The 26,641-nt window shown below is 37.2% G+C and overlaps 1 protein-coding gene across 9 annotated transcripts in view; it reads left to right on the top strand.

The window, feature by feature from the left end:
• Nucleotides 1–26,641, top strand: part of specc1 (sperm antigen with calponin homology and coiled-coil domains 1) — a 228,311-nt gene that overhangs the window by 46,434 nt on the left and 155,236 nt on the right. For 7 of the 9 annotated variants that reach the window (XM_048190068.1, XM_048190067.1, XM_048190060.1 and 4 more), the window contains exon 2: nucleotides 23,131–23,325. In XM_048190068.1, coding sequence (XP_048046025.1) covers nucleotides 23,164–23,325 — 162 coding nt within the window. In that variant the 5' untranslated portion in view covers nucleotides 23,131–23,163. Of the gene's footprint in view, nucleotides 1–3,284; nucleotides 3,559–5,989; nucleotides 6,001–23,130; nucleotides 23,326–26,641 lie in introns of those variants that run through there. The other 2 variants (XM_048190061.1, XM_048190065.1) reach the window with 2 other exon arrangements.

Raw genomic sequence — 26,641 nt, 5'->3', positions numbered from 1 at the left:
TCCCTCTCCACTGCACTAGAGTCTCAAATTACACACTGCACATGCCATATTATAGATAGAAAACACATCTGACATCAGATCACATAATATAGTTTAAATTGAAATTGTCCAGTTGTGATTTACAGCCATCTTTCTACTCCTGTAAAGGGTCTTTTTCAGCAGGAGGTTACAGCACAACATGATTGTGGGTACTGACAGTAGTCACTTACTCGTGGGGAATAACAATAGCGTCATAGATGCTGAAAGCTGCTTACTGTGATTTAGCTGCGACTCTGGGAATGGTTTGATACCCTTGTGATCACAGTATTAATAGACTTCAGTCTGCAAGTAAATTCTGTGCCATTCTCTACTGCACTGGCTAATGTTAGACTAAGAGATACAACTTTTACATTTATTAGTAAATGTTGAAATGAACAATGAACCTTCTACAGCATTTATGATTAACCTTAGTTAATGTTACAAATAAACTCTTATTGTAAAGTGTTACAATTTCATATAAATATGAAAAAATATGAAAAAAGAAACATCTTTAAAGGTGCCCTAGAACCAGTTTTTACAAGATGTAAATATAAGTCTAAGTAAGTCTAAGGTGTCCCCTGAATGTGTCTGTGAAGTTTCAGCTCAAAATACCCCATAGATTTTTTGTAATTAATTTTTTTAACTGCCTATTTTGGGACATCATTAACTATGCACCGATTCAGCACGCGGCCTCTTTAAATCGTGCGCTCGTTTTATAACATTTATAAAGACAATTCACAAATATCACTAAAAATATCATGTAATCATGGATCATGTCAGTTATTATCGCTCCAGTTGCCATTTTTCGCTATTGTTCTTGCTTGCTTACCTAGTCTGATGATTCAGCTGTGCACAGATCCAGACGTTAATACTGGCTGCCCTTGTCTAATGCCTTGAACATGGGCTGGCATATGCAAATATTGGGAGCGTACATATTAATGATCCCAACTGTTACGTAACAGTCGGTGTTATGTTGAGATTCGCCTGTTTTTCGGAGGTCTTTTAAACAAATGAGATTTACATAAGAAGGAGGAAGCAATGGATTTTGAAACTCAATGTATGTCTTTTCCATGTACTGAACTCTTGTTATTCAACTATGCCAAGGTAAATTCAGTTTTTGATTCTAGGTCACCTTTAAATATCTACACAAAGGCCATAGCATTGAAATGAGATAAAATGTATATTATGTATTCTCTCCCATTTTATTTGCTTCTATTAGAATCTAATCAGAATAACAAAATATGTGTTACAGTGACGATAAAATAACTGCGTTTCTGATTTGTTTGCTACGGGCCACCTCGCAAAGAGAGCACCCCAAGCCATGTCCCTGCGTTTCACCTCGCTGCCCCACTACGGGTACGTCTACGGCCCCCTTGGTCCTGCTGTTATGGTCTCTGCGAACCTGGCTAGTGCTCCCCAGTCCGTCTCGCTGGCTCATTCGGACCATCAGGCTCGGCTATGCAAATCAATTCGCCCAGCGTCCCCCCAAGTTCGGGGCATCCACTTCACTTCAGTGGAAGCTGTCAATGCCCATGTCTTGCGTGCGGAGATCGCGGTCCTACTGGCGAAGGACACAATAGATCTGGTCCCTCCAGCCGATATAAGGTCAGGGTTTTACAGCCCCTATTTCATTGTACCCAAGAAAAGCGGTGGGTTACGACCAATCTTGGATCTGTGAGTTTTGAATCGGAGCCTCCGCAAGCAATTTTTCAAAATGCTCACACAGAAACGCATTTTCAAGTGCATCCCTCCCCAAGATTGGTTTGCAGCACTCGACCTGAAGGATGCATACATTCATGTCTCGATTCTCCCTCAGCACAGGCCGTTTCTGCACTTTGCGTTCGAGGGTTGGGCATATCAGTACATGGTCCTGCCCTTTGGTCTGGCCCTGTCTCCCCGCGTCTTCATGAAAGTCGTGGAGGGAGCCCTTGTTCCCATGAGAGAACAGGGTGTTGGCATCCTCAACTCTCTCAACAACTGGCTCAGTCTCGGGATCAGTTGTGCGAACACAGGGACCTGGTGCTCAGTCACCTCAACCATTTGGGCCTTCAGGTCAACTGGGAAAAGAGCAAACTCTCCCCTGTGCAGAGGATCTCTTCTCGGTATGGAGTTGGATTCGGTTGATCAGACAGCACGCCTCACAGAGCTCAGTCGGTGTTGAACTGCTTGAGTACGTTCAAAGGCAGGACAGCGGTCCCACTGAAATTCTTTCAGATGCTTCTGGGGCATATGGCAGCCACAGTGGTAGTATCTAACAAGCGTTCAGTGACACCTGACACGTTCGCTAGATTCTATAGCCTTTGTGTCGAGCCGGTCTCCTCCAGTGTTCTCACCTCAACCGGTCAGAGGCACAGAGAGGTCCCGGTTTGGTGTCAACTTGCTTAATGCGCTTATTGCTCCAGAGAGTCCCTGCAAGGCAGACCCTGTTGAGTCCTCCAATTACTCTTCGGCAGCCTGACGTGGTGGTGCATCTGGCGCCAGGCCTATATTCCGTTGCATCCTTGAGAACCGGATTTAGGCTAGGTTCCATATGAGAGACCCTACAGGGATCCCATATTTGTATTCCACGGTTGCTCCTAAACAAAGCCTGTGTCTTTCAATTTGGGTGAACCCACCTCTTATCAGGTTGGAGTCACCCCAGTACTTCCATATGTAGTGCAGCCCTACAGGGTTAGTCCATATCCGTATGTCCTGTCCCCACGGTCGTTGTACCCCACTGTGCCGGCTGACGTGCTCGGCTCCTCAGCGAAAACCTAAAACCTATTGTTCCAGCAATCGGTTATCGTGCCAATTAAATGGCAAAACTAATAATTCGGTCAACCTCTAGATACTGGTACTGGTGCTTTAATGGGAGGACTTACATATTTGTGGGTGGGTGTGTGTAAAGAGCTTATGTTTGAGAGAGCAGAGGCCAATTACTTGCACAAACAGCTTTCATTTAAAGTTCCTTGTTTTTAGTTTCATGTCTTTACATGAAAATTTAAGGAACTAAGCTGGATTGTTTTGCCACCTTTTCATGTCCCCTTTTGTTGAAATGCTGTTGATTTATTTTAAGACTCTAGCTGAGGCCAGAAAAATGTTGAGAGGATGTGATGAAGCCGCCTGATATTTAGCTTCTACATCCTCTCAAACCGACTCTGCCTAAACATGACTGGTCTCTCAGCGATAACATGCAGTACACACTACCGAGGACAAACTGAACCTCAAACCAGAAGGATTTGTCTGCCTCACCCTTATTTCAAATGCATTGACAAAATAAATGTTTATGCTTTCTCTTGTTTATGTAGTTTTCTTTTGTGAAAAAATAGCGTGCTATTATTTATTTTGTTGAAAAGGAAGGATGTAGTCCTTTTTAAAATTACCAGTGACTAGTAAAAAACAAAAAACAAAAAAAAACCTTTAGCTCTTTGTATTGTGGCTCGAGTCCATGCGTCATTAACAGCTGAAACTGAGAACTCTTTGAGTCATTATGAGCTTCCTCTCTCTCTTCCTTTGTAGCTCACTAACAGGAAGATGGTTATACTGCATCATCCTCAAATTGTAAGTAGGAGAAATTAATCTGTGATTATAAAAACACTGTTTCACTCACCCTACATTTAGCATTTAGCATGCTGTTCAGAAAGAAATGTTGCTTCATTCTTCTGCCTGACTTTTCAAGAGATTTGGCGGATTATAATTCCTGGAAATATTTGTTAGCATTGCTATTCATGTCAATGCCAAATGCTTGGCTGAAAGTACCTGACTACTTTTGAATGCCTATAATTAGGGGTGTTAAATATGTATAATATCATATCACAATATAATTTTGTAATTGTTTTAATGATGTGCGAGCTGACAATGGCTGCATTTACACTGCAAGTTTTAATGCACAGATCTGATCTTTTGATCATATCATGACTGGTATCCAATATCTGTGTTTACATTAATTCCCACCCAAAATGATTGTCATTGATAGCTTTACATGCACATGGTAGACCCTTGGGTTTTTAATGGCCATGCTATTAAAATTTATATATTTCACATTAGTTAGCCTAGACTGGGTAAACCCAGCCTGATCTGCCGGCGATTTGATTTCCTCCGGCAACTCAGTCTGGAAACCTGTACATTAATTTCTACTGCATCTGTTACACTTTTGTGGGAACCAATCACAGACTGGCTTATCCACCTTGCTCGCTATTGGCGGGTATAACACGATGACGATAGAGAAGCGATGGCAAGCACGACCGTCAATCCAATTCCTTTTAACCTCTCGATGATGCTGAATGACTTCTTTAGTTTAGCAAACAAATCGCTCAAGTGGGTGTAAATACCACTCACTTTCATGTTTTTTTTTGTTTGTTTGTTTGTTTTTTGCACAACCTGCAAAAATTGCTCAATGCCATTGCTGCTTCTGCAAACCGCTGATCAATGCTACAAACCAATACAAACTAAAGGTGCGTTCCATTCGACCACAAGTGGACTGCGAAGCGGACTTCACAGGGTATTTCGCCATCTTAAGTGAGATTCCATTCCGAAGGGAGCGAACGTTCAGTTCGAAGGGCACTGCGAACGGCATAGGGAATAAGGGAACATCGATACATCACTTCACAGGAAGTAGAGAGGTCAAATCACCCAACTGTCATTGCGCACCGCGTCACCAGTCAGAACTACGATGGAGCAGAGCTGTTGAAAGAGTTTTTTAATGGCTCTCCGATGGAGTAATTTACATTTGAATTTTGAGTATTCATAAATTTTGTTATTATTATATGAACGAAAGTATGAATGGTTATGGCGATGAGTGTATTTGCATATTTTATTGTATGAAGAGGCATGACAAAGTAAAAGTGTTGAAAAGCAGCTGAGGTTCTGTCATTTTTTATTTTACTTTATTTACCTCAGAAGTATTTACTATGTGGCTGCGCGTGGAAAGCGCACAAGATGAGACCCAGACGGTGGATTAAGAATACATTTATACAGTTATTAACCAAAATGAGAATTTATTTTCATATGGCATGAGAGGCTACAGCTTCAAATCTGTTAAGAGTCCATTTTAAATTTGAAAGTAAATTATAATATCTATTTATTTGTTATGTGATAATCTGTTCGACACCGTCGTTGACTTTCTTTGATGACATTTGTAGTGTGTTCCAAATGAGTGATTATTGTCAGCGAAGTTCACTTCAACGGATATATAACGTATGCGTTATATATCGTTGATCACGCCTCTTGTGCAGTAGAAAATACATATAGACTCTCCAGACCAATGTTCAATTTTAAATTGAGCTTGGTCTGGTGATAGCCAGACAATGGTTAGCCATGATTACAAGTTAACAGCTGTAAGTGTCGTGGATGTTTTGCAGCGCGAAATCTGACTGAACGGATATAGATAGCCCTGAAAATAAAGGTAATTTGCGTTTGTTATTTTATCTACGGTCGTTTGATCTAGAATTCTGAAGTGAAATAAAGTAGCAGGTAAGATTTCATTTTTTTGAATGAATTTGAATATGAACTTTAAGAAGCTCAGTCCCAGATACTTTGGTCTCTTAACCATCCTAGAACAGGTCAACCTGGTCACCTGCCTTGTGTTTCTCCTGCCGTTGGTTCAATAAACTTAACATCTCAATTCCTGTGCCTCTCGTTTCTGTGTCTGTGCTAATTCCTGACAGCAAGTCGCATGATTTTATTTGTGATTTTTGTTACTTGCTTCAGAATAGCTATAGTCAGTTTCAGTGCTTTCAATTAGTGCTTAGTTAGTCATTTAGTGTTTCTGTCTCTGTCTTAGAGTATTTTGTGTAAAAGGAATTCAATGAGGCAATGAGAAAAGTGTAGGTATTATTTGATGTCTTTCTCTAAGCACACAAAATCTGACACAGATTTCATGAATCAATGTTTTTGTATACAAGCTAGGGCTGTGCCAATAAACGATATCATATCGAATCGCAATAAAATATATGTCGATAACGATGATAAGCTCTAGGCATTTTATTCATATTCAGTGAACAGGTGCGCATGCCAGAAGGGAGCGCGAGTGCATGGAAATATTAACGCGAAGGGCTTTGCATCATCAGTGCAGACCACAATCAGACCACCGCTCATTTGTACGCAACGTCAATGATATCATGTCACTCTATGGGTAAATTAACCTGGTCGGGAGGGACTCGGAGTGTGCGCTCGGAGAAGACAACTCACTCAAAAGTATACAAGAAGAAGGGATGAGGTGACGTCTGTAGGGACAGAGGGACAAGTTCTAAATCAACGCTAAATTATGGTGAGGCAAAAGGTCTAAGCCACCGGAGGCCGATTTAAGTAACGTAAATAAATAAAAAGGAAGAGGAGAAAACATGCAAAAGATAAAGGCATGTATGCAGCTTACTCATATCGTAATAATAGTAGGCAAATAATAAAATATGGCCTATCACTTATGTTGCTTGCTATGCTATTACACATTGGCCAACGATATTCATTTTTCTGTTTAACTAGCTTAACCAGAGAGTAAAATGTGATTTTGTAACATGTAACTTTTTTTTTTAAACAAATGTAATAGCCTACTTTAATATTTTACTGTAAAGTTGTGCAATTTTTTAGGATTTATGGTATTTTGTTTTATTTATTTGCCCCAATTTGTAATAATTTAAGTATATACATTTATATAAAATAGCAAAATTTTATGTTAAATTCACTTTAATAAAGATCTACATTTCATTCATAGTGATAGACCTGAAAAATGTGCCTGGGTTTAGTGGACGATTACTGCCATCTACTGGAAAGCAAACACTTAATTAAATTAAAATTAAAATAACATGAATTTTTAACTACAGCCACTAAATGGCTAGAGAATTAATCAATGGGTCACATTATAAAATCATTATTATAACTATAAAAATAACTTTATATCAAATTTTAGCATTTTTTTTTTTACTATCATTTGTACTATCATGGGTATTTGAAGATATTTTTGAAAAATACAATTATTTACAAGGTGGTAAAGAAGAGTGCACTATTGCAGACTTATATACTGAGGTTTTAATTACATTATTTTAATATAGTCAGTCGTGAATTAAAGTGGGCCGGTCTAAGGCATGAAACTGCAGGGCTGAAAATGAGACCCAATCCGGCCCTGAATGGTTTCAATAATTTTAATATTTTCTAACAAAGGAGCTCTGTTTACATAGACTTAGCTAACGTTAGCTACAGCTTGATGAATTGAGTCATTGAACACAGCAGGAGAGAACGCAACGTTAGCCAGCTAGCTAAAGCTCTGGTGGAAAATTATTAGCTATCGCTACCGTTTTTGAGGAGGTAGATTTTGAGGTGAGGGGACTGACAAGGCAGAAGGTAAAGTGGTCCACCGTTCTATCAATAAACAGACCTGCCAACCTGTACGCAATTTGCGTAGCGGATACGCATTTTGACTTCAAAGTACGCTGGTACGATTTGTCACTCTAAACTACGCAAAAACCTGGTGACGCCTCTGTGCACACACAGTCCTCAAATCAAGCAACAGCAAAAGAAGAAGAGTTCGACCAATCATAGCGCTAGGTTCTTCCCCCAAATAGCAAGTGGGGATAATTGACAGATGCGTAAAGCCTATCATTAAAAAGAGACTGAAAATCGACACCAATAAAGATTCCCTCGATCCCCCTTCATAATACTTAGTAAGGAGGCCATAATAATTTCTGATTTCTGATTGAATAATTTCCCATGGCTTAAAGTCCCTGTAAAGTCAATTCTGAGAATTCTTTCTAAACGCTTTATAAATGTTACAAATGTATTGCTGAAACACATTACAAAGTCTGTGAATTGTGTATTGCTTAATTGTGAAGTTAGAGCGTTAAACAGTTTTTCACCAAGTCTCTGCTCAGGTTTTTTTGGGCAGAGCTATAACGGGGGTCTGATGACGCACATCGTCCCCCGAGCATAGCCCCTCCCCTAACACTATATAACTGTCGATGACGCCCCGAGCGTGGCGCCGCCTCTAACTCTACAGCGGTTCAGTTGCTCAATCTCGAGTGTCATTACAGTCCACATTTAGCTAGTAATGCCTTCGTCACACAAATGCATATTACATGGTTGTTATAATATACAATATGCTCGGTCTCCTTATTTAAATTTCCTAAAACGATGATATGAAGGATTCTAAAGTCATCGTTCTACACCGGATCGTTTTACAAACTTTCATCAGACAGCTGGGATTCACAGATTATCTGCTGTTTTTGGTGAATGTGACTGAACAGACCTCGGCTCCCCCTCCCGCCTCGGCCTTCTTACCATCCCGACGATAACCGATGATATATGGGGCCAAACAGAGTCTCTCCCGTCCCGGCCTTCATCCTCCCGTCTCGCGGCACCGTCATTTGTCGACTCGACAACATTCCGGCAGTACGTGCCCAATGAGTGTAAGTTGTCGTGTGTGCTTATGTTATAATTAGTAGGTAGTCCACAGTAACTCTACTAAAAAGTGCAACCCTCTAACGTGATTCTTTTGTTTATATGCATCAGTATGTTTGACTCATTAGACAAATAAGTTGAGATGGCAGCTCTCGCGAGTGGGTGTGGTTTCAGCGCCGACAGCGGACACGCCCCCAGCGTTTGAGAGCAGAGAGCGCTGCCTATTTTTTTTGAGATTTTGATAACTTATTTCATTTACTTGCAGATTTTTTTAATCATTCAAATTTGGCTGGGTGGTTAATAACACATTTTTCTGTGGTGTGACAAACTCAGAACACATACTTTAAAATGACTTTACAGGGACTTTAAGTTAAGTTTCTCCAGCTCTCCCCAGATTGATGCTTTAAAATATGGAATATTTAATATTTAAATTTTTCTTCTGGGTCATTTTATATGGGACAATATAATGAGACCGACATGTTTTTCATATATAAACTAAAGGTTATCCTCAGATAACTGTACACGTTCTGTGCCAGTGTAACGGTCTGTTTGCAAACTATTAGAGCGAAGTGCGCTAACCTTTATTGTGCTGAAACAGCAAGGATAAATGTTAAATTCTCTTGAGTTTCTAAAGTTGAAATTTTGGCTGCAATACAAAGAGATGCAAATATACAAGTCTTAACTAATGCACCATTTTGACCTGAAGAAATTGCTGTGAGACTTGCAATGGCAGTCTGTTAGGTGGCTCGTTATGAATTGTTTTTGTTGCTGTGGACCTGCAACCTATTGAGATGTGAATTATCATGGTTTAACCCTCTGGAGTCTGAGGCTGATTTGGGGCCCTGGAGAAGTTTTGACATGACCTGACATTTGTGCTTTTTTCAGTTGTTCATAAACATATTAATGGAAAAAGTGTCATCACACTGTATTCAGCACAAACTAGGCTATCATAATATGTGAGCAACATGTATGTACATGTTTGTATATTTGAAGGAATAAAGTTTGTGTTATTGAAAAAAGTAAAAACTTAAGTCACTGAAATAAGACCAAAAAACTAATATTATATATGTATTCACAAGACTTCTGGGTATTGGAGGTTGTAGACTAGAATTTTTGCTATATGTAAAAGTTATCCTGCCTACTTGTTCATATAAGACAATATAGATATTTAATTTTTTTAAGACACTTTTTGTCAAGAAACATAGTATGCGTGGAGGTGTGAATCTTCATGAATAATGCTGTGATTCACACCTGAAAAGACAAAGACCTGCATAATGACCTGCATAATGACCCGCATAATGAGCTCTTTCAGTCAGGTAGGCTATGTGAAAAAACCCTCTGTGAACCCTCTGTCTCAAGCTCATCATGGTGTATATCAAACATACAGAAAAAAACAGCAATACTGTGAAATATTATTACAATTTAAAATAATGGTTTTCTACTTGAATATACTTTAAAATATAATGTATTTCTGTGATGCAAAGCGTCTGAACATTTTCAGTTGTTCATAAACATATTAATCGAAAAAGTGTCATTACATTGTATTCAGCACAAACTAGGCTACCATAATATGTGAGGAACATGTATGTACACGTTTGTGTTTTGAAGGAATAACATTTATGCGTGGTTATTGAAAAAACAAAAAACTTAAGTCACTGAAATAAAGCCAAAAATATATATATTAAAGGTCCCGTTCTTCGTGATCCCATGTTTCAAACTTTAGTTAGTGTGTAATGTTGTTGTTAGAGTATAAATAAAATCTGTAAAATTTTAAAGCTCAAAGTTCAATGCCAAGCGAGATATTTTATTTAACAGAAGTCGCCTACATCGAACGGCCAGTTTGGACTACATCCCTCTACTTCCTTCTTTAATGACGTCACTAAAACAGTTTTTTGACTAACCTCCGCCCACAGGAATACACAAGAGTTGTGTTTGTAGAGTGTGTTTGTCGCCATGTCGTCGAAACGCTGTTATTTTCATCCCGCAGTCCAATCACCGGGTCTGATTCCGGCTCAAATTGATAGGGTCAAATTAAAGACATGTTTACAATAACACTGAGCGCGTGCATCTCCATGTTATGGTAAAAGGCGTGACCTTTCCGGGCAAGATGTGCTAAACTGCTGTCGAATCACAACACAGGAACCGCTGGCACAATCAGAACTCGTTACGTATTTCTGAAGGAGGGACTTCATAGAACAAGGAAGTCATCAGCCCGTTTTTATGACAGTGGAAACAGCGGTATACAGATAAGTAAATTATGTGAAAAATACTGTGTTTTTTTACACGCGAAACATGAACACATGTTATATTGCACACTATAAACACAATCAAAGCTTCAAAAAACCACGAAAAACGGGACCTTTAAATCTGTGTTCACAAGACTTCTGGGTGTTGGAGGTTATAGACTAGAGTTTTTGATTCAAAATGATGTAAAAATTATCCTGCCTACTCCTTCATATAAAACAATAGAGAGCTTTAGTTTTTGTAAGACACTTTTTGTCAAGAAACACAGTATGCGTGGAGGCGTGAATCATCATGAATAATGCTGTAATTCACACCTGAGAAGACAAAATAATTGCATGAAAGACCTGTAATGACTAGGGATGGGTATCGTTAAGGTTTTAATGGTATTACTACTCTTACCGATACTGCTTATCTGATACTGCTTATCGACAAAAAACAAAAAGTAAAAAAAAAAAAAAAAAATGTGTGTGTGTGTGTGTGTGTATATATATATATATATATATATATATATATATATAATATAAAACTAGCATGCGGGGGGGATGAGCAAAAGAGTATCTTAGAAAGACTTGCCCCCCCCCGTATAGTTGACGGGCATGCAAGGTTATTAAATTATTTTTCTTATTATCATGTTACTTTTATTAATAAATTCATATTGCAATTCATTTGCCCCGCGATATCAAAGCGCATCACCGCATAACCGACGCGCTGCGAGGACAATAAAATATTAGTTAGCTTACTCCTCATTTAAAGAACAACTCGTTTAACACGACATATTGCTCGACTCACGAAACATACTATTTTTTTCTCACTATGGGCCACAAGAGAAATATTAAGATAATAAATTAGATTCATCTCTCATCGTCTCTGTTAGTGCAGCGTCAGATGCCAAAAGCTCAGTCCGTTTTTACTTTCAGTTTCTGTAGTGAATATGTCTAATTAACTGGAGTTTGAGACTTATTCACCCGCATAACTCTCAAAGTTTGCACATTGTTTGTGTGATATCAGCTGGCTCGTCTTCATGGCTTAAAATGGAAATATTTTCAATATTGCGACGTGGCATTTTTCTTTATCATCAGTTGCTCACAAAATGATGGACACTGATTCACATATCGTCCACGTAATTTTTCCCTGATAATAAAATTAAGTGAATTATTAAATAAATGAGTAAACAAACAACAAGCAAACTTAAACTTGTTTGCTTCAAACAAGTACAAAAAAACGTTTTGTACTTGCAAAAAAAAAAAAAAAAAAATTCTGAATTAACTTTGTAGCTACAAGTAACTACAAGTAACAAGTAGCTAAACACGCTCAAATCCGGTCATTTTAACATACTATTGTGTGTAGTTGATCGTTTGGACGTGCACCTGAAAGCCGACGTGTAATTTGTTTTGTCTTTTTGCGATCCGTTTTAAAGCGCATACCGCAATTCAGCCTGAGGAACAGCGTCTTTTGAGCGGATTATTGTGCTTTCAACGTTTTAAACGATGATAATGATTATCAAACCTTTACTGCAATTTAGCAACAGTAAAGACTGCATTTTACAACAATCACCGATTGTGCTGATTCTGACGTTAAGTTTGGGTTTAGGGAGGAACGAACGCGCACAGCTGTGAAGAGAATGAAGGTGTGCTAGATGAAACGCGGCTATTTTTTAATAGTTTTACCTCAGATATGTTCTTTCTGATTCTTGGAAGCCAAAATTTAAATCAAAAATAAAATTAGCTTAATATTAAAGCACAGGCCTAAAGTGTAAGCAGACGTTTAGTTGTTTAGTTCTCTCCTCCATCGTCACCATTAAACAAGGCTTTCATGTGAGCGGCTGCGCACGCTGTAGCTCCTCAGCATGAGCGCGATCTCTCTTCTGGATTGCGAAAGCAAAATTGCATCATAGACAAATGTCCTAATATTATTGCATACAGACACAGCTGGCGACTCTGGCGAGATGGAATTTGCAAGATAATGTCTATATAGCAATAATAAAAGCATAATTTCTCCAGTACTGATAGCAAAACCGTTAACGTCAGAGCTTATCGATACACCGGTCTTTCAAAATTTAGCCCCGGGGTCAATTTAATACCGGGTTTCGGTACCCATCCCTAGTAATGACCTGCATATTAATGAGGCCTTTCAGTCAGGTAGGCTGTGAAAAAACCCTCTGTGATCATGTCTCAAGCTCATCAGGGTGTATATCAAACATACAGAAAAAACATGGTAATGGTATAATGGTATAATGGACATGCCCTGACATTTGTGCTTTTTTCAGTTGTTCATAAACAAATAAATGACAAAAGTGTCATTACACTGTATTCAGCACAAACTAGGCTACAATAATATGTGAGGAACATGTATGTACATGTTTGTGTTTTTGAAGGAATAATGTTTATGCGTGGTTACTGAAAAAACAAAAAACTTAAGTCACTGAAATAAGGCCAAAAAAAGTATAGTAAATCTGTGTTCACAATACTTTAGGGTATTGGAGGTTGTAAACTAAAGGTTTTGCTTCAAAATTATGTAAAAATTATGCTGCCTACTCCTTCATATAAAACAATATATTGATTTAGTTTTTGTAAGACACTTTTTGCCAAGAAACACAGTATGCGGGGAGGCGTGAATCACCACTGAAAAATGGGCCATTCTCACCTGAGAAGACAAAAGAATTGGATAGTAATGAGCTGAAATTACTTGCATATTAATGAGGCATTTCAGTCAGGTAGGCTGTGAAAAAAACCTTCTGTGATGTCTCAAGCTCATCATGATATATGAAACATACAGAAAAATATTACTACAATATAAAGTAATGGTTTTATATTATACTTTAAAATATAATGTATTTCTGTGATGCAAAGAGTCTGAATATAGGCTTTTAGGTATGAATATAGGCTTTTAAGCATGCACATTTGGAGAAATATTGGATTCTCATATGCTTATGTCAATTTTCTAAACAGAGGAGTTATTTAATATTCATTGTCATTACTATGAGCGCTGGTGTTTTCAATTCATCCTTGAAGTCGGAGGGCGCTCTCTGTGCATTTTTAGTCCACAAATTCATCTAAAAGAAGAAGAGGCTATTCCATGAATGGAGTTTCCAATTCATACTGCAGCCGGAGAGCACTAAAGAAACAAAAACTCATCTAAAATTCATCTATAGAAGAAAAGAAAACAGGAACTAACTGCATGTCTTCTAGAGCTCCCTAACCATGACTTTTACATCCAGATAAACACTTTTCAAGACAATAAATACACGATTGAGACGATGAATGCATGTATTGCCTCTGAATTTGCGTCTGAATAGCGCTGGCTCTGTGGGCGTGGCCGCATTAGCAGATAATGAGCTGAATCACGGACTTCTGACATGGCTCTCTTTTCATACAGATTACATAAACACAGAAGGTTTGTTTTTTGACTTACATGATTTAAAACCTGACATCTTAACGTTTTTTTTAGACATAAGTTTAATTTTTCTGTGATTAGTATTCACTAAGTTACAGTTCATTTTCTGAGAACTATCAGATTGGACTTCGTTCAGAGGGAGAGGAGAAATCACGCATCATGTTTTCTTTATTTTACAAAAAGCACAACATTGTGTTTTTACTCTGAGTGTACACAAATAAAAGAAGATATTCTATAGTTTCAATTGATATATTACTTATGTCTCTATGACAAAAAATGACGGAGTATTTTAAGTCTGTTTTGCTGCAATGTGAAAAAAAACCTGCAAAACACGCCGGCGCGTTTTCAGACCTCAGAGTGTTAAGAAATCCTCAATGGCGAAATACATGACTAGAAAAAATATTCTGCAGGTGTATTTGAAATGTTTTAACTTATCATCTTAATGAATGTCATTTCAGTTCTACTTTCTGAGTATGAATTATCATATGCAGTAAAAGAAAACAATACTCAAGTACTGTAAAAGGTTTTGCCACTAACTCAACTGACTGGCTTCTCTCCTGTATGATTTCAGTCTCTTCCGACCTCGCTGTACATGATATATGAGCTTCTACAACTTTTGACCTCCTAACTGAACTCCTTTCCACAAACTGATCATAGAAATAAAAACAGTATAAATAAAAATGGTAACACTTTACAATAAGGTCTCATTTATTAACATTAATTAACCAACATAAACTAACAATGAGCATATGTGCTATAGTATTTATTAATCTTTATGATAGTTAATAAAAATAGTCATTCATTGTTAGTTCATGATAGTTCACAGTGCATTACTAATGTTAACAAATGAAACCTTAATGTTTGTGCTTAACTCCCTGAGGTCTGAAAATGCGCCAGCGCGTTTTGCAGGATTTTTTTCACATTGCAGCAAAACAGACTTAAAATACTCCGTCTTTTTTTGTCATAGAGACATAAGTAATATATCAATTGAAACTATAGAATATCTTCTTTTATTTGTATACACTCAGAGTAAAAACAAAATGTTGTGCTTTTTGCAAAATAAAGAAAACTAAAATGATGCATGATCTCTCGTCTCCCTCTGAACAAAGTCCAATCTGATAGTTCTCATAAAATGAACTGTAACTTAGTGAATACTAATGACAAAAAAATTAGACTTATGTCAAAAGAAACGTTGAAATGTCAGGTTTTAAATCGTGCAAGTCAAATCGAAAACAAAAATTCTGTGTTTATGTAATCTGTGTGAAAAGAGACACATGTCAGAAGTCCGTGTTTCAGCTCATTATCCGCTAATGCGGCCACGCCCACGGAGCCAACGCTATTCAGAGGCAAATTATGAGTCAATACAGGCATACATCATCTCAATCATGTATTTATTGTCTTGAAAAGTGTTTATCTGTATGTAAAAGCCATGGTTAACGACCTCTGGAAGACATGCCGTTAGTTCCTGATATGTCCTCTTCTTCTTTAGAATAATTTGTCGACTAAATGTGCACAGAGCGCCCTCCGGCTGCAAGTATGAATTGAAAACACCATTCCTGAAATGTCCTCTTCTTCTTTAGAATAATTTGTGGACTCAAGGTGTACAGAGCGCCCTTCGACTGCAAGAATGAATTGAAAACACCAGCGCTCATAGTGATGACAATGAATATAGAATAAACTCTGTATAGAATAAAATCTGTATAGAAAGTTGACATAAACATATGAGAATCCATCAATATTTCTCCAAATGTGCATGCTTTTAAACTAAAAACCTATAGTCAGACTTTTTGCATCACAGAAATACATTATATTTTAAAGAATATAATAGAATACCATTATTTTAAATTGAGCTGAGACATGATTACAGAGGTTTTTTTTCACAGCCTACCTGAAGGCCTCATTATTATGCAGCACCATTAGAGGTTCTTTATGCGATTATTTTGTCTTCTCAGGTGTAAATGACACATTATTCATGATGATTCACACCTCCACGCATACTGTGTTTCTTGACAAAAAGTGTCTTACAAAAACTAAATCAATATATTGTTTTATATGAACAAGTAGGCATTATAATTTTTACATAATTTTGAAGCAAAAACTCTAGCCTACAACCTCCAATACCCAGAAGTCTTGTAAACACAGATTTAATATATATTTTTGGCCTTATTTCAGTGACTTAATTATTATTTTTTTTTTTTCAATAACCACGCATAAACGTTATTCCTTCAAAAACACAAACATGTACATACATGTTCCTCACATATTATGGTAGCTTAGTTTGTGCTGAATACAGTGTAATGACACTTTTTCCATTAATATATTTACAACTGAAAAAAGCCAGGGCATGTCAAAACTTATCCAGGCGCCAAATCAGCCTCAGACTCCAGAGGGTTAATAAGATTAAGAGAAAACTGTTTTTCATTTTTATGGTAACACTTTACAATAAGTTCAACCATAATCACACTCTCTCAATATTCAAAGTGCAAATAAGACCAAATTTTTCTTTGATACAGAGCTAAGAGATGGTTACAACTACACTGCCCAGCCTAAAATAGCTTACATATTGAGAGATATTTGCATTCATTAGGGAGCCGCTTTCAAAATGCAGAGTATTGAAAATGCACACTCGTGTTTACTTTCATTTTTACGATCGCGCGTAACTCTGTCAATATGGAGCGGCGGTGGCGGCGACCGTTATCCAACTGAATTAAATGTTTTTCATTTAAATACAAAGCAATAGGACAGTGGAGGTGTAATGTAAAGGTAGCGGTGGCATATTCTTTCCTAATCATCCTCCTAACACTCTGTCATGGCAATATCACGAGACTACTTTTCGCCTCGACGAGAAATCACGTCACATTTTAGTCTCGCGAGATCTCGTGACACGAGATCTCGTCACACCCCTAGTCATCACTATGAACGCTGGATACTGTGTTTTCAGTTCATACTTGCAGCTGGAGGGCGCTCTGTAGACATTTAGTCCACAAATTAATCTAAAGAAGAACAGGATATTCCAGGAACTAACGGCATGTCTTCCATGGCTTTAACATACAGATAAACACTTTTCAATATACAGAGCCGTAGTTCGCGGACAAGCTACGCAATATCGCGTTCATAATCGCAGATGAATCGGCTTCAATTATGAACGCGATATTGCGTAGCTTGTCCGCGAACTACGGCTCTGTATATTAAGTGCCGCTCCATTTGAAAGCAGGTGATGGACATTTACCGCTAATCACAGAACCGGCTTTACTGATGAGACACGCATGACAATCTCATGCGATTAATCGTGCAGCCCTACTGGATACTGTGTTTTCAATTCGTACTTGCAGCCAGAGGGCGTTCTGTGCACATTTAGTCCACAAATGCCTCAGTGAAGAACAGGCATACCATGTGACATTCCAGGAACTAACAGAGGCTTCCAGAGATCGCTAACCATGGCTATAACATTTAGATAAACACTTTTCAAGATAACAAATACACGATTTCAACGATGTTGTGACACTGTCACATAAAATACATGTTTTACCGCTCTATTTATTACAAAGATTTTATGTATGATAGAGTTTTAATTGGTTTACATGTTTTTTTTTTTTTATTCCTCTTGACATTTTAAGTGTGTATGTCTTTAACAAATGAATGTTTGGCAGGAAAACATCTGTATAAAGAGAGCAGCATGGCAAACAAACAGGGACTCACTAACAGTAATCCTGGTTTGTGGAGTTTCCATTTTGCAGACTTATCTCTCCAGTCAAAAATCTTTGGATTATCACTGCCGTGGACATTTGTATATACACTGGTGGACGCTCACATTGGGACTTTTATCAGCACACTAGGATTCTTGGACTGTTTTAGACTGTATGCTTTTAACAGACTGAGTTTTCCTGGTTTTATTGTGTTGTTTTAAAGTTTCATGTGAATATTGCAAATACACAATTCTTATTTAAACGTATCACTGTTTTATGTCTCATTCTTTTAACCACTAACAAACTCGCACAGTAAAATCTGACCCCATTTTAAATCTTGTTACTTAACTGATTTGGCTGATCGTTATGTATTGACTCAGAATTTGCTTCTGAATAGCACTCGCTCCGTGGGCGTGGCCGAATTAGTGGATAATGAGTTGACTCACGGATGTCTGACGTGTCCCTTTTCATTCAGAATACATAAACAGAGAATATTTGTTTTCGATTTGACTTACACGATTTTAAACCTGACATTTCTTCAGACATAAATCTCATTTTTGTGTCATTAGTATTCACTAAGTTACAGTTCATTTTATGAGAACTATCAGATTGGACTTTGTTCAGAGGGAGACGAGAGATCACGCATCAAGTTAGTTTCCTTTATTTTGCAAAAAGCACAACATTTTGTTTTTACTCTGAGTGTACACAAATAAAAGAAGACATTCTATAGTTCCAATTGATATATTATTTCTGTCTCTATGACAAAAAATGACGGAGTATTTTAAGTCTGTTTTGCTGCAATGTGAAAAAAATCCTGCAAAACGCGCTGACGCATTTCCCGATTCCAGAGAGTTAACACTTACACTCAAATTTCAGCATTTATAAATGTATGCATTTTAAACAATGACTTAACATTTGCAATCCATAGGTCCATATCACGGTATACTTGTGTGCTCTCTGTTTGCTGTATGATCTTTAGATGGGCCTGTTGGGTACTTGTGTTGTAATGACTGTTCTTTCAGACAGTCTTCATACTGTGCTGTAATCAGATAAACATTCACAGGCTTCCTCTAATTACACCTACCCACCCTACATTTACTGACTTCTTACCAATAGCAGTCAGTGTGTAGTTTCAATGGCATTTGAATTGGAGTAGTTGAATTACTTTTAGAATAGTTTTCCACTGCTTTTGGGGTCAATCTATCTCAAGTGGTCCAATGGACTTAAAACTAACACAGTGTCTATGTGCAAATTTAGTTGCATAGCATCTAGGGATGTAACGATTTATCAGAGTACGATATTTCGCGATGCAAAAATGTTACGATATGTATCGTAGAGTGATGGCGATACTTTTACGATATGACGGTAGTCTAATCTTATTGGTTGAGCTGCCGACGTGACCTACTCTGCAACATGGAGGTGGCAGTTAGAGACGGGTTGTCACCGCATATTAAGGGTGTGTCTCAATCAGCTCTCTAGTTCAGTTTTTCGCGCACACATCGAATCTTGCAAGCAGGTTTAAACGTTTCTCGCGTCAGTCTCTTGCTTGGTCGCGTGAGAAAAGTCGTGACTTTCTTTCACCGCAGTGCCACAGCAACAGCTGTGCTCACAGAAAAGCAAAAGATGCTTGCGATGCTTTGCTTTAAGAAGTTCCGCGGCGCCGTTCACATATTGCGTCTTTTCCACGTGCAAGTCAGTTATTTCAAATGTAGCCACGCGGCAGACGCGCTCATAATGGGAGCAACGCGGTCACGACGCGCATGCGGTGCGTTTTTCCAGGCGCATCGAGATGAACAATCGTAGCTGTACAGCTGTCTCATCTCCATGAATATATCTCATAGTAAAGCTAATGCAAGGGCTATAAATCATTTATCCTTTGCTGAAATTTCCTGATCCTCTTAGAGAGCGCAGTTCATGCATAGCAACGACCGACGCCACAGGAGCGCAAGCGCTTTGGAAATAAGGAGAAGCGGTGCGGCCGCGCCTTCCACGCATTTTTAGACGCGATATGTGAACGGCCCATATTCATAATTCATGTTCATGTTAGATTTAACATTATTTTTCAGTGACAGACAGACCTATTCAGCTGTTGATTTGAATACAGAAGGTTTTTATTAAACCTTGAAATGTGATCTTGTATGTACAACAAGGGAAATTATTGAAATTTGTTAATGTTTTTTGAATAAATGTTGTTTGAATTTCAGTTTCATTTTGTTCAAAATATCGTGATACGTATCGTATCGTGAACTCCGTATCGGGATACGTACCGTATCGTGACCTGAGCGTATCGTTACACCCCTAATAGCATCGCAACAGCTTTAGGTTCCAAATCCATTTGTTCTATTGTCGGAATTAGCGCATGGAGTGTGCCACATCCACTTTAGACAATGTGTAAGGAACAAGAATGTGCAAAATGATCAAATATGTTCATGTACCTTGTAATGTGCTCAGTTTTTGCTCTAAGGAGCTAGGATGTTGCTTAGCTGAGATATTGAAATTTCTGCAAACACCTTTAAAACCAGAATTTTTTTTTACCAAAAAAGTCGCGCCCGCTTTGTTAAACCAAGCACAATAAAAATAAAACACTAGTGGTTTCCACTCAAAAAAAAAAAGAAGAAAAAAAAGGAGAAATTAAATGTGGTCAAGTAAACAAGTTGACAATTTTTGGACCACCTGAGATAAACTGCCCATTGGTGAACCACTTCCTTACAGGGGCCATAGTCTAAACTTTGTTTTAAATTCCTTCAATTTCACTTTTATTATATTAGTCTGTCATAGTTTTATTGGTACAAAGGCAAATGCATTAGCACATGCCAAAAATTGGAACTAAAATGGTCTTGAATTGATTTGATATTAAATTTTAACATTTTTACATTTTCTTGCATCTTTCACATAAAAAAAAAAAACAACAACAAAAAAATGATTTCAGTGTAAGCATTTATCCTCTGTGGCACTGCATGGTATGTCTACTTCAGTTTCAATTAAGCCCTCTAAAGGCTGGAATACACTACATTACTTTTTGCCCAGATTTTTTTTTAACCTATTTCCAGTCTGAAGGAGTCATCACTAGTAACAAGTGTATGATGCCTAGTGTTTTAAGATCTTTTCAGATTTTATAAAGTCGAATTGTGTATTCCAGCCTAGGATCAGGGATCAGACACCTATATTATTAATCATAGATCACCATCATTACACCCTGCTAGAGCTGCACAATTCTAGATAAATTGAGAATCACATTTTTTTTTTTTTTTTTTTTGGTTTAAAATGGAGATCACAATTCTTCCATGATTCTGAATAGACAACTAAACAAAATGACATGTTATTTACTAGGTTCTGACATTGTAATTGCTGCAGTCTGTTAAAAAATATTTAATTCATTTAATTAATTTTTTAAAAATGACTGATTCAATGACTCGCTCATAAAGACTTAACTTTGGTTACTGGATGTATCAGCGTTTTTGAGCTCTATACCCTGCATTGCAAAAAATAGTTTTACATATTATAGTTGAATATTAGGCAACGTATGGCTGTTTGTGAATGGAAAGACAAGAACAGAGAGAGTGAAAAGCAAAGAGTAGGAGGATGTTTTTTTTGTTGTTTTTTTTTGGTGAACTGAGCAAGTCTTTCTCACTGATTTTTGATGTTCATATATTTATCATTCCACATCTCTTGGGATGTTGTTAATGGTTGAACCTATGTACATTTGCATGCCACCATTATTCAAGTCAATGAGAGCAACACACAAGGGTATATGCTCAGCTCTCTGCAGGAAACATTAGCTCCCTCACCCTCTTCCCTTCTCTGGTTTGAAGAGCACTTATGCCTCTTTCAGTCAATGGCCACCTGTCCATTCCTCTCACATTACCTCTGCTTTGTTCACTAATATGTCACTAATATATCACTTTGTCACCCAGTCTCTGTTTTAAAGATCTCTTAAGGTGAAACCTACCCTTTGCATTGAGGGTGTTGGGTCTCTGATAGGGGCTTTTGATTAATAGATCACTTAAAAGGACATGCTTAGTCACAGGAAGCTTCTTGGGATTCTTCTCTGGGTTGTCTCTCATTTTCTCTCTTCCCTATCTCTGTTCCTCTAAATTGCCCTGCTTTCACTTGCATTAAGATTATATCTCTTGAATGATCCTGCATGTTCCTGGACGGGTTTTTCCTTTTTCCAGATTTTGTTGCTGCTTTTTTTTTTGTGCATTTAAAGTTTTGAAAACGATTTAATGAGCACTATGCTGGCTGAGGCCTAAAACTAAATCAACCCCATGATCTGACCCAACTGGTACTATGAACTTTTAATACCAAACTTGAATTTTTCTTCAGTGAGCAAGTAGTCTCACAGACTTGTTTAATTTAATGTTAAGATAAAAACTAAATTATTTTAATGTTTTATAATAACTTCCAACAAATCCAAATCTGTGCAAACTTAAAAAGTTATAACCTACATGAAAAATCTGTATCAAGTTCTAAAGTTTGCCAGGTTTCATCTGGCTTGGGTCAGGTAGCAGACCTCCAGCTTAGCGTAGAATGTGCATGTTGTAATGACAGGTGTTCTGATTCTGCTGAATTTTGTAGGTGCAGTTTCTAGTTATGATGAAGAATGTAGCACTTATGTTGTGTTTGTTTCCAGCAATCCCATTGGAACTAAACTATTTCCTGTACTTTAATCTGAACTCAACCATCTAACTCTAGTGTTTCCCTCAGGATATTTTTTTTCTATATGAGGATAGATTGACTTGTACCTGGTCTTTAAAGTGGATTTTTTTTAGGTGAGATATAGTGTCTCAGTCTACATTACATTTACACTGGTAAACGCCAAACAATTAGAATATTACTAATAATTATAATTATACTTTCTTCACTTTAAAGAGTTAGCCTCAAGCATTTATTTTAGCAGAAAACTCCAGTTTCTATGAAAACAGGTTTACAGACAAGTCTAGTGAAATGCTGTTATCAACTGTCAGCAAAAATGCAGGAAATGTGAAAATGATGCATAACTGGTGTCTATTGTGTTCCAAAATGCATATTAAACTCACAGCACATGCAAAGATGGAGTTTGCTGCATTCACTGTGAACCGAGCTGCTCCAAGACGCTGAAAACATTGAATCGCAAGTTGATCATGTGAGCAAAATGTGTTCTTCGCTTTGAAACACGCAGTGCAACAGTTAAATTGCAGCCTTTTGTGATTTGATAAAGGCATTAAGCCATTTCGTCTCAATTTTTGTTCATTTGACTGACAGTTGCTATGCCAAAGCAATGCTACGAAATGCAACATAGAGACCTTTTATATTATTATTAGAGGTTTTAAAATATTTTCGGTTCATTAGAAAATTATGGCAGGACAGATTAGACTGTGGTGGGAGTCTAGGTAATTTATGGGAAACTCTGACCCTCTTAATTTTGTTGCTTTGTCCACAGAACAAGTAGCGAGAGTCGTGAACTGAGAAGACCATGTTGAAAGGGGGCACCGTCAAGGCGGCACTGCCCAGAATGGGTGCTCCAGAACGTGCAAAACTGTCTACAAATAGCTCTCAAGGCTCTTACTCCAGCAACATTGGGATGAAGACCTCGAGATCATCCAGCACCATCGCCTCTGATCTGCGACTTAGCAAGGTGAGCTCTAATATATAATTTGACAGTGGAATGGATGAGAAGTGGGAGTCATGGGACCCTGATACAGCACAGGTTCTTGAGTAAAAAAAAAAAAAAAAAGGCAAAACACTAAGTAACCTGCAAGATGTGATGCCACACATAAAGATGTGTTTCTAACATGTACAATACACAGGACCAATTAAAAATTACATTTGACACAAGATCTTTACCTGTGTATGCTATTACCTGTGTATTTTATTCCCCGTAGTATGTATTATTTTGGTTGTCACTACTATTAGGACTGGGCTGTATGTATAGCTAAAATATTTTTAATATTTATTATTAATGTTATATTTATAAAATTATATTCCTAATATTTTATATATATATCTCAATATTTAGCAGCACTGCAAACTTGTCACCTTTTAGCTAAATTCACAGAAACCAAAATAATGTTTAAAAATAATGTAAATAATTTATGTTATTCATACTGATCCAAAGAGGTTTGTTTAAGACAGCTGGTGATATGTTGCTATCGCTCTTGCTAGTCAAAACTGGTAAAAAAGATCACCATCTCAATTCAAACACCTATGCAATCTTATTCCTAAATGACAACGATTCGGCTATGTCTATTAAACCTTTGATAAGTATGATCAGAATGGAACATTCAAATCTGTCTTTGCGCTGCCACTGTGCCAGAGCGAGCAGGTGTCATGTATAGGTATGAAACAACTTCTCAAACAGTCTTTTCTTTTCATTTCTGCATTACAATTATTCAAATTATCACAGAAGTACTGGGATAAAAGTTTAGAGTTCAGATATAAACACTGATGTCTAAGGCAGTGATCAGAATAGAGTAAATCAACATTTGAAAGCAACTTGATGCTTCAAATAAAGATTGTATCTATTACATCATTACACCAGTAGGTGGCGACAAGTGACCGTTAATAAAGTATATTTATCATTGAATTATTCATTCAAGAGTAGTTTAAAAAATGTTGATTCATCCAGTAATGAGCCAGTTGGAGTTTTTATGAGTAAGTCATTGAATCATTTATTCAAACCAATTTTTTTAATAATAAATATTAGTTAAATAGTTTTAATTAGACTGCAGCAATTAACATTTTGCAGAACCTCTAGTAAATTACATCTTATATTGTTTATTGGCTTATTCAGAATTGTGGGAGAATCATGATTTCTATTTGGACAAACAAATGTGATTCTTAATTTATCTAGAATTGAGCAGCTCTAGTGTACAGGTTCATTTTCATAGAGAAAAACTGTTCATTTAAATGCATAAGTCTAGCCTGACTTCGTCATACTCATATTCTAGGCAGAATGTGAGTCTGATACTGCTCCATTGCACTTGAATTATGGGGCGTGTCTTAACCGAACCAGTAAAAAAAAAAAGCTCTGCACTCAATTGGATAGACCTACAACCAATCAGAGCAACGCAGTAAGTGACGTATGTTGAACTTGTACTTAAACTTTTGCCGAATCCCGTTGGAAGGATGGCAAACACATCTTTCCCATCGACAAATGCCTTTATTGCGGTTCTTTGTTCGTCTTTTAAAATTAATGCGCTGTCGATTTCTTTTATTATAGACGTGATAGCGGAATCTAAACATCTTACTTCTCCAGCTGCAGTCATCGTTGGTGAAAACCAATTCAACCCAAGCGCTCTTTGATGACGTGGGTGGTTACGTAACCGCAGATAGCCTGTCCATCATCGATTAAAGCCCGCCCTGGCAATTTGATTGGCTCGGCCTTCTGGGAGCCGAGCATAATTACTCCACAATGGATCGAGTCCAGACCGAACTTCCCGTCCAAAAAATGTTGTGGGCCGGGTTCAGGCTGGCACCCAGGCTAGCATAAGTCAGCTTAAAGATACTTTTATCAAATTTTATAAGTACACAAGCATAACAAGCATGACTGAAAGACACAAAACTACCATTTTCCTTTCACAAAGTATTGCCTTGTAATTTTGAATACAAAACTACGATGACCGGGAGGGGACATGTTTCGGTTCACTTAATTTTGTTGTGACCATGACATTAATTAGTGGGAACGCCATATTAACTCGTGACGCGATGTAAAGTCGTGTTCTCAAGATCCTATCTTGAGGGAATGATATATTTTTCTTGTGGCCATGACTTCTTTGTTGAGGGAACAGCGTATTTCTCATTCCCACGAGTTAAATGCATAAACAACCTGTGCGACTATAGCAACCTGGAAATATTAGAAATGATAGGCCTATAATAATATTTATTTTTAATTAAGAATGACTAAATGAGAAATGGTTATAATAATATATTATAGCCTTTTATATTGCGCGCAATGTTGCCATAGACAGCATTTGAATGAAGTTTGTTTTTATTGATAAATGATAAAAGAATATGTAAAACCATAAAATAATATAGGCCTACAAGAAAACATTTTTATCCATCCTATCTCATAGCCTATTAAATCTATTCACTGATCGTGTCTTTATTTATTTATTTATTTATTTATTTATTATGCCTATTAAAACTAAATAAAATCTATATGTTACAATAAGCATTTCTGCATGACTAATATTTATTATTTATTACTTTATATAGCCTAAAGGGCTACACACAAATAGGCTTTTTTTGTAGCTTAAATATTCTTTTAACATATAGCCTTTAATAATAACAAATTATTCGAACTTCATTTGAATGCTGTCACTGGCACGAGGGGATACAAATGAAAACAGGCTAATAGTCTACAGAAATACAGTCATAAATTCAAAACTTTATTGGCGTGATCGGGCATTTACAGTATTTACACAACATAATGTTATACTTTAAGTAACATAATGTACAGAAAGTTAAAGAGATATGGGAAATTAAGGGGAAAATAAAGCAAATACGTAACAATGAATAAAAAATGCAACCAATAATAATAATATAAAAAAAATTAAATAAAACAATCAGTGAATGGATTTAAAAGACTGTTGTATTGGATAGATAAAAATGTACACAATATTTATTTAACACGCAATACAATATGCAATATGTTAATATACTCATTTCTTAATTCTGTGCTTTTTCTTAATTAAAAAAAAATATCATAGGCCTATCCATTTCTGATAATTCCAGGTTGCTATGGTCACACAGGTTGTTTATGCATTTAACTCATGGCCATGAGAATATGTCGATCCCTCAACATAAAGTTGTGGCCTCGAGAAAAATATATCATTCCCTCATCGTAGGGATGACTTTACATCAGGTTCTCACGAGTTAATGGCTGCATACGAAAACTGGAAAATGTTGCCTTTGGAGGACACATTTCAAGGTAGGAAGGTATCAAGGCCCGT

This window comes from Megalobrama amblycephala, linkage group LG4 (genome assembly GCF_018812025.1).
Source record: "Megalobrama amblycephala isolate DHTTF-2021 linkage group LG4, ASM1881202v1, whole genome shotgun sequence".
In the NCBI taxonomy this organism is placed as follows: domain Eukaryota; kingdom Metazoa; phylum Chordata; class Actinopteri; order Cypriniformes; family Xenocyprididae; genus Megalobrama; species Megalobrama amblycephala.
This window is presented reverse-complemented; position numbering and strand designations above follow the sequence as displayed.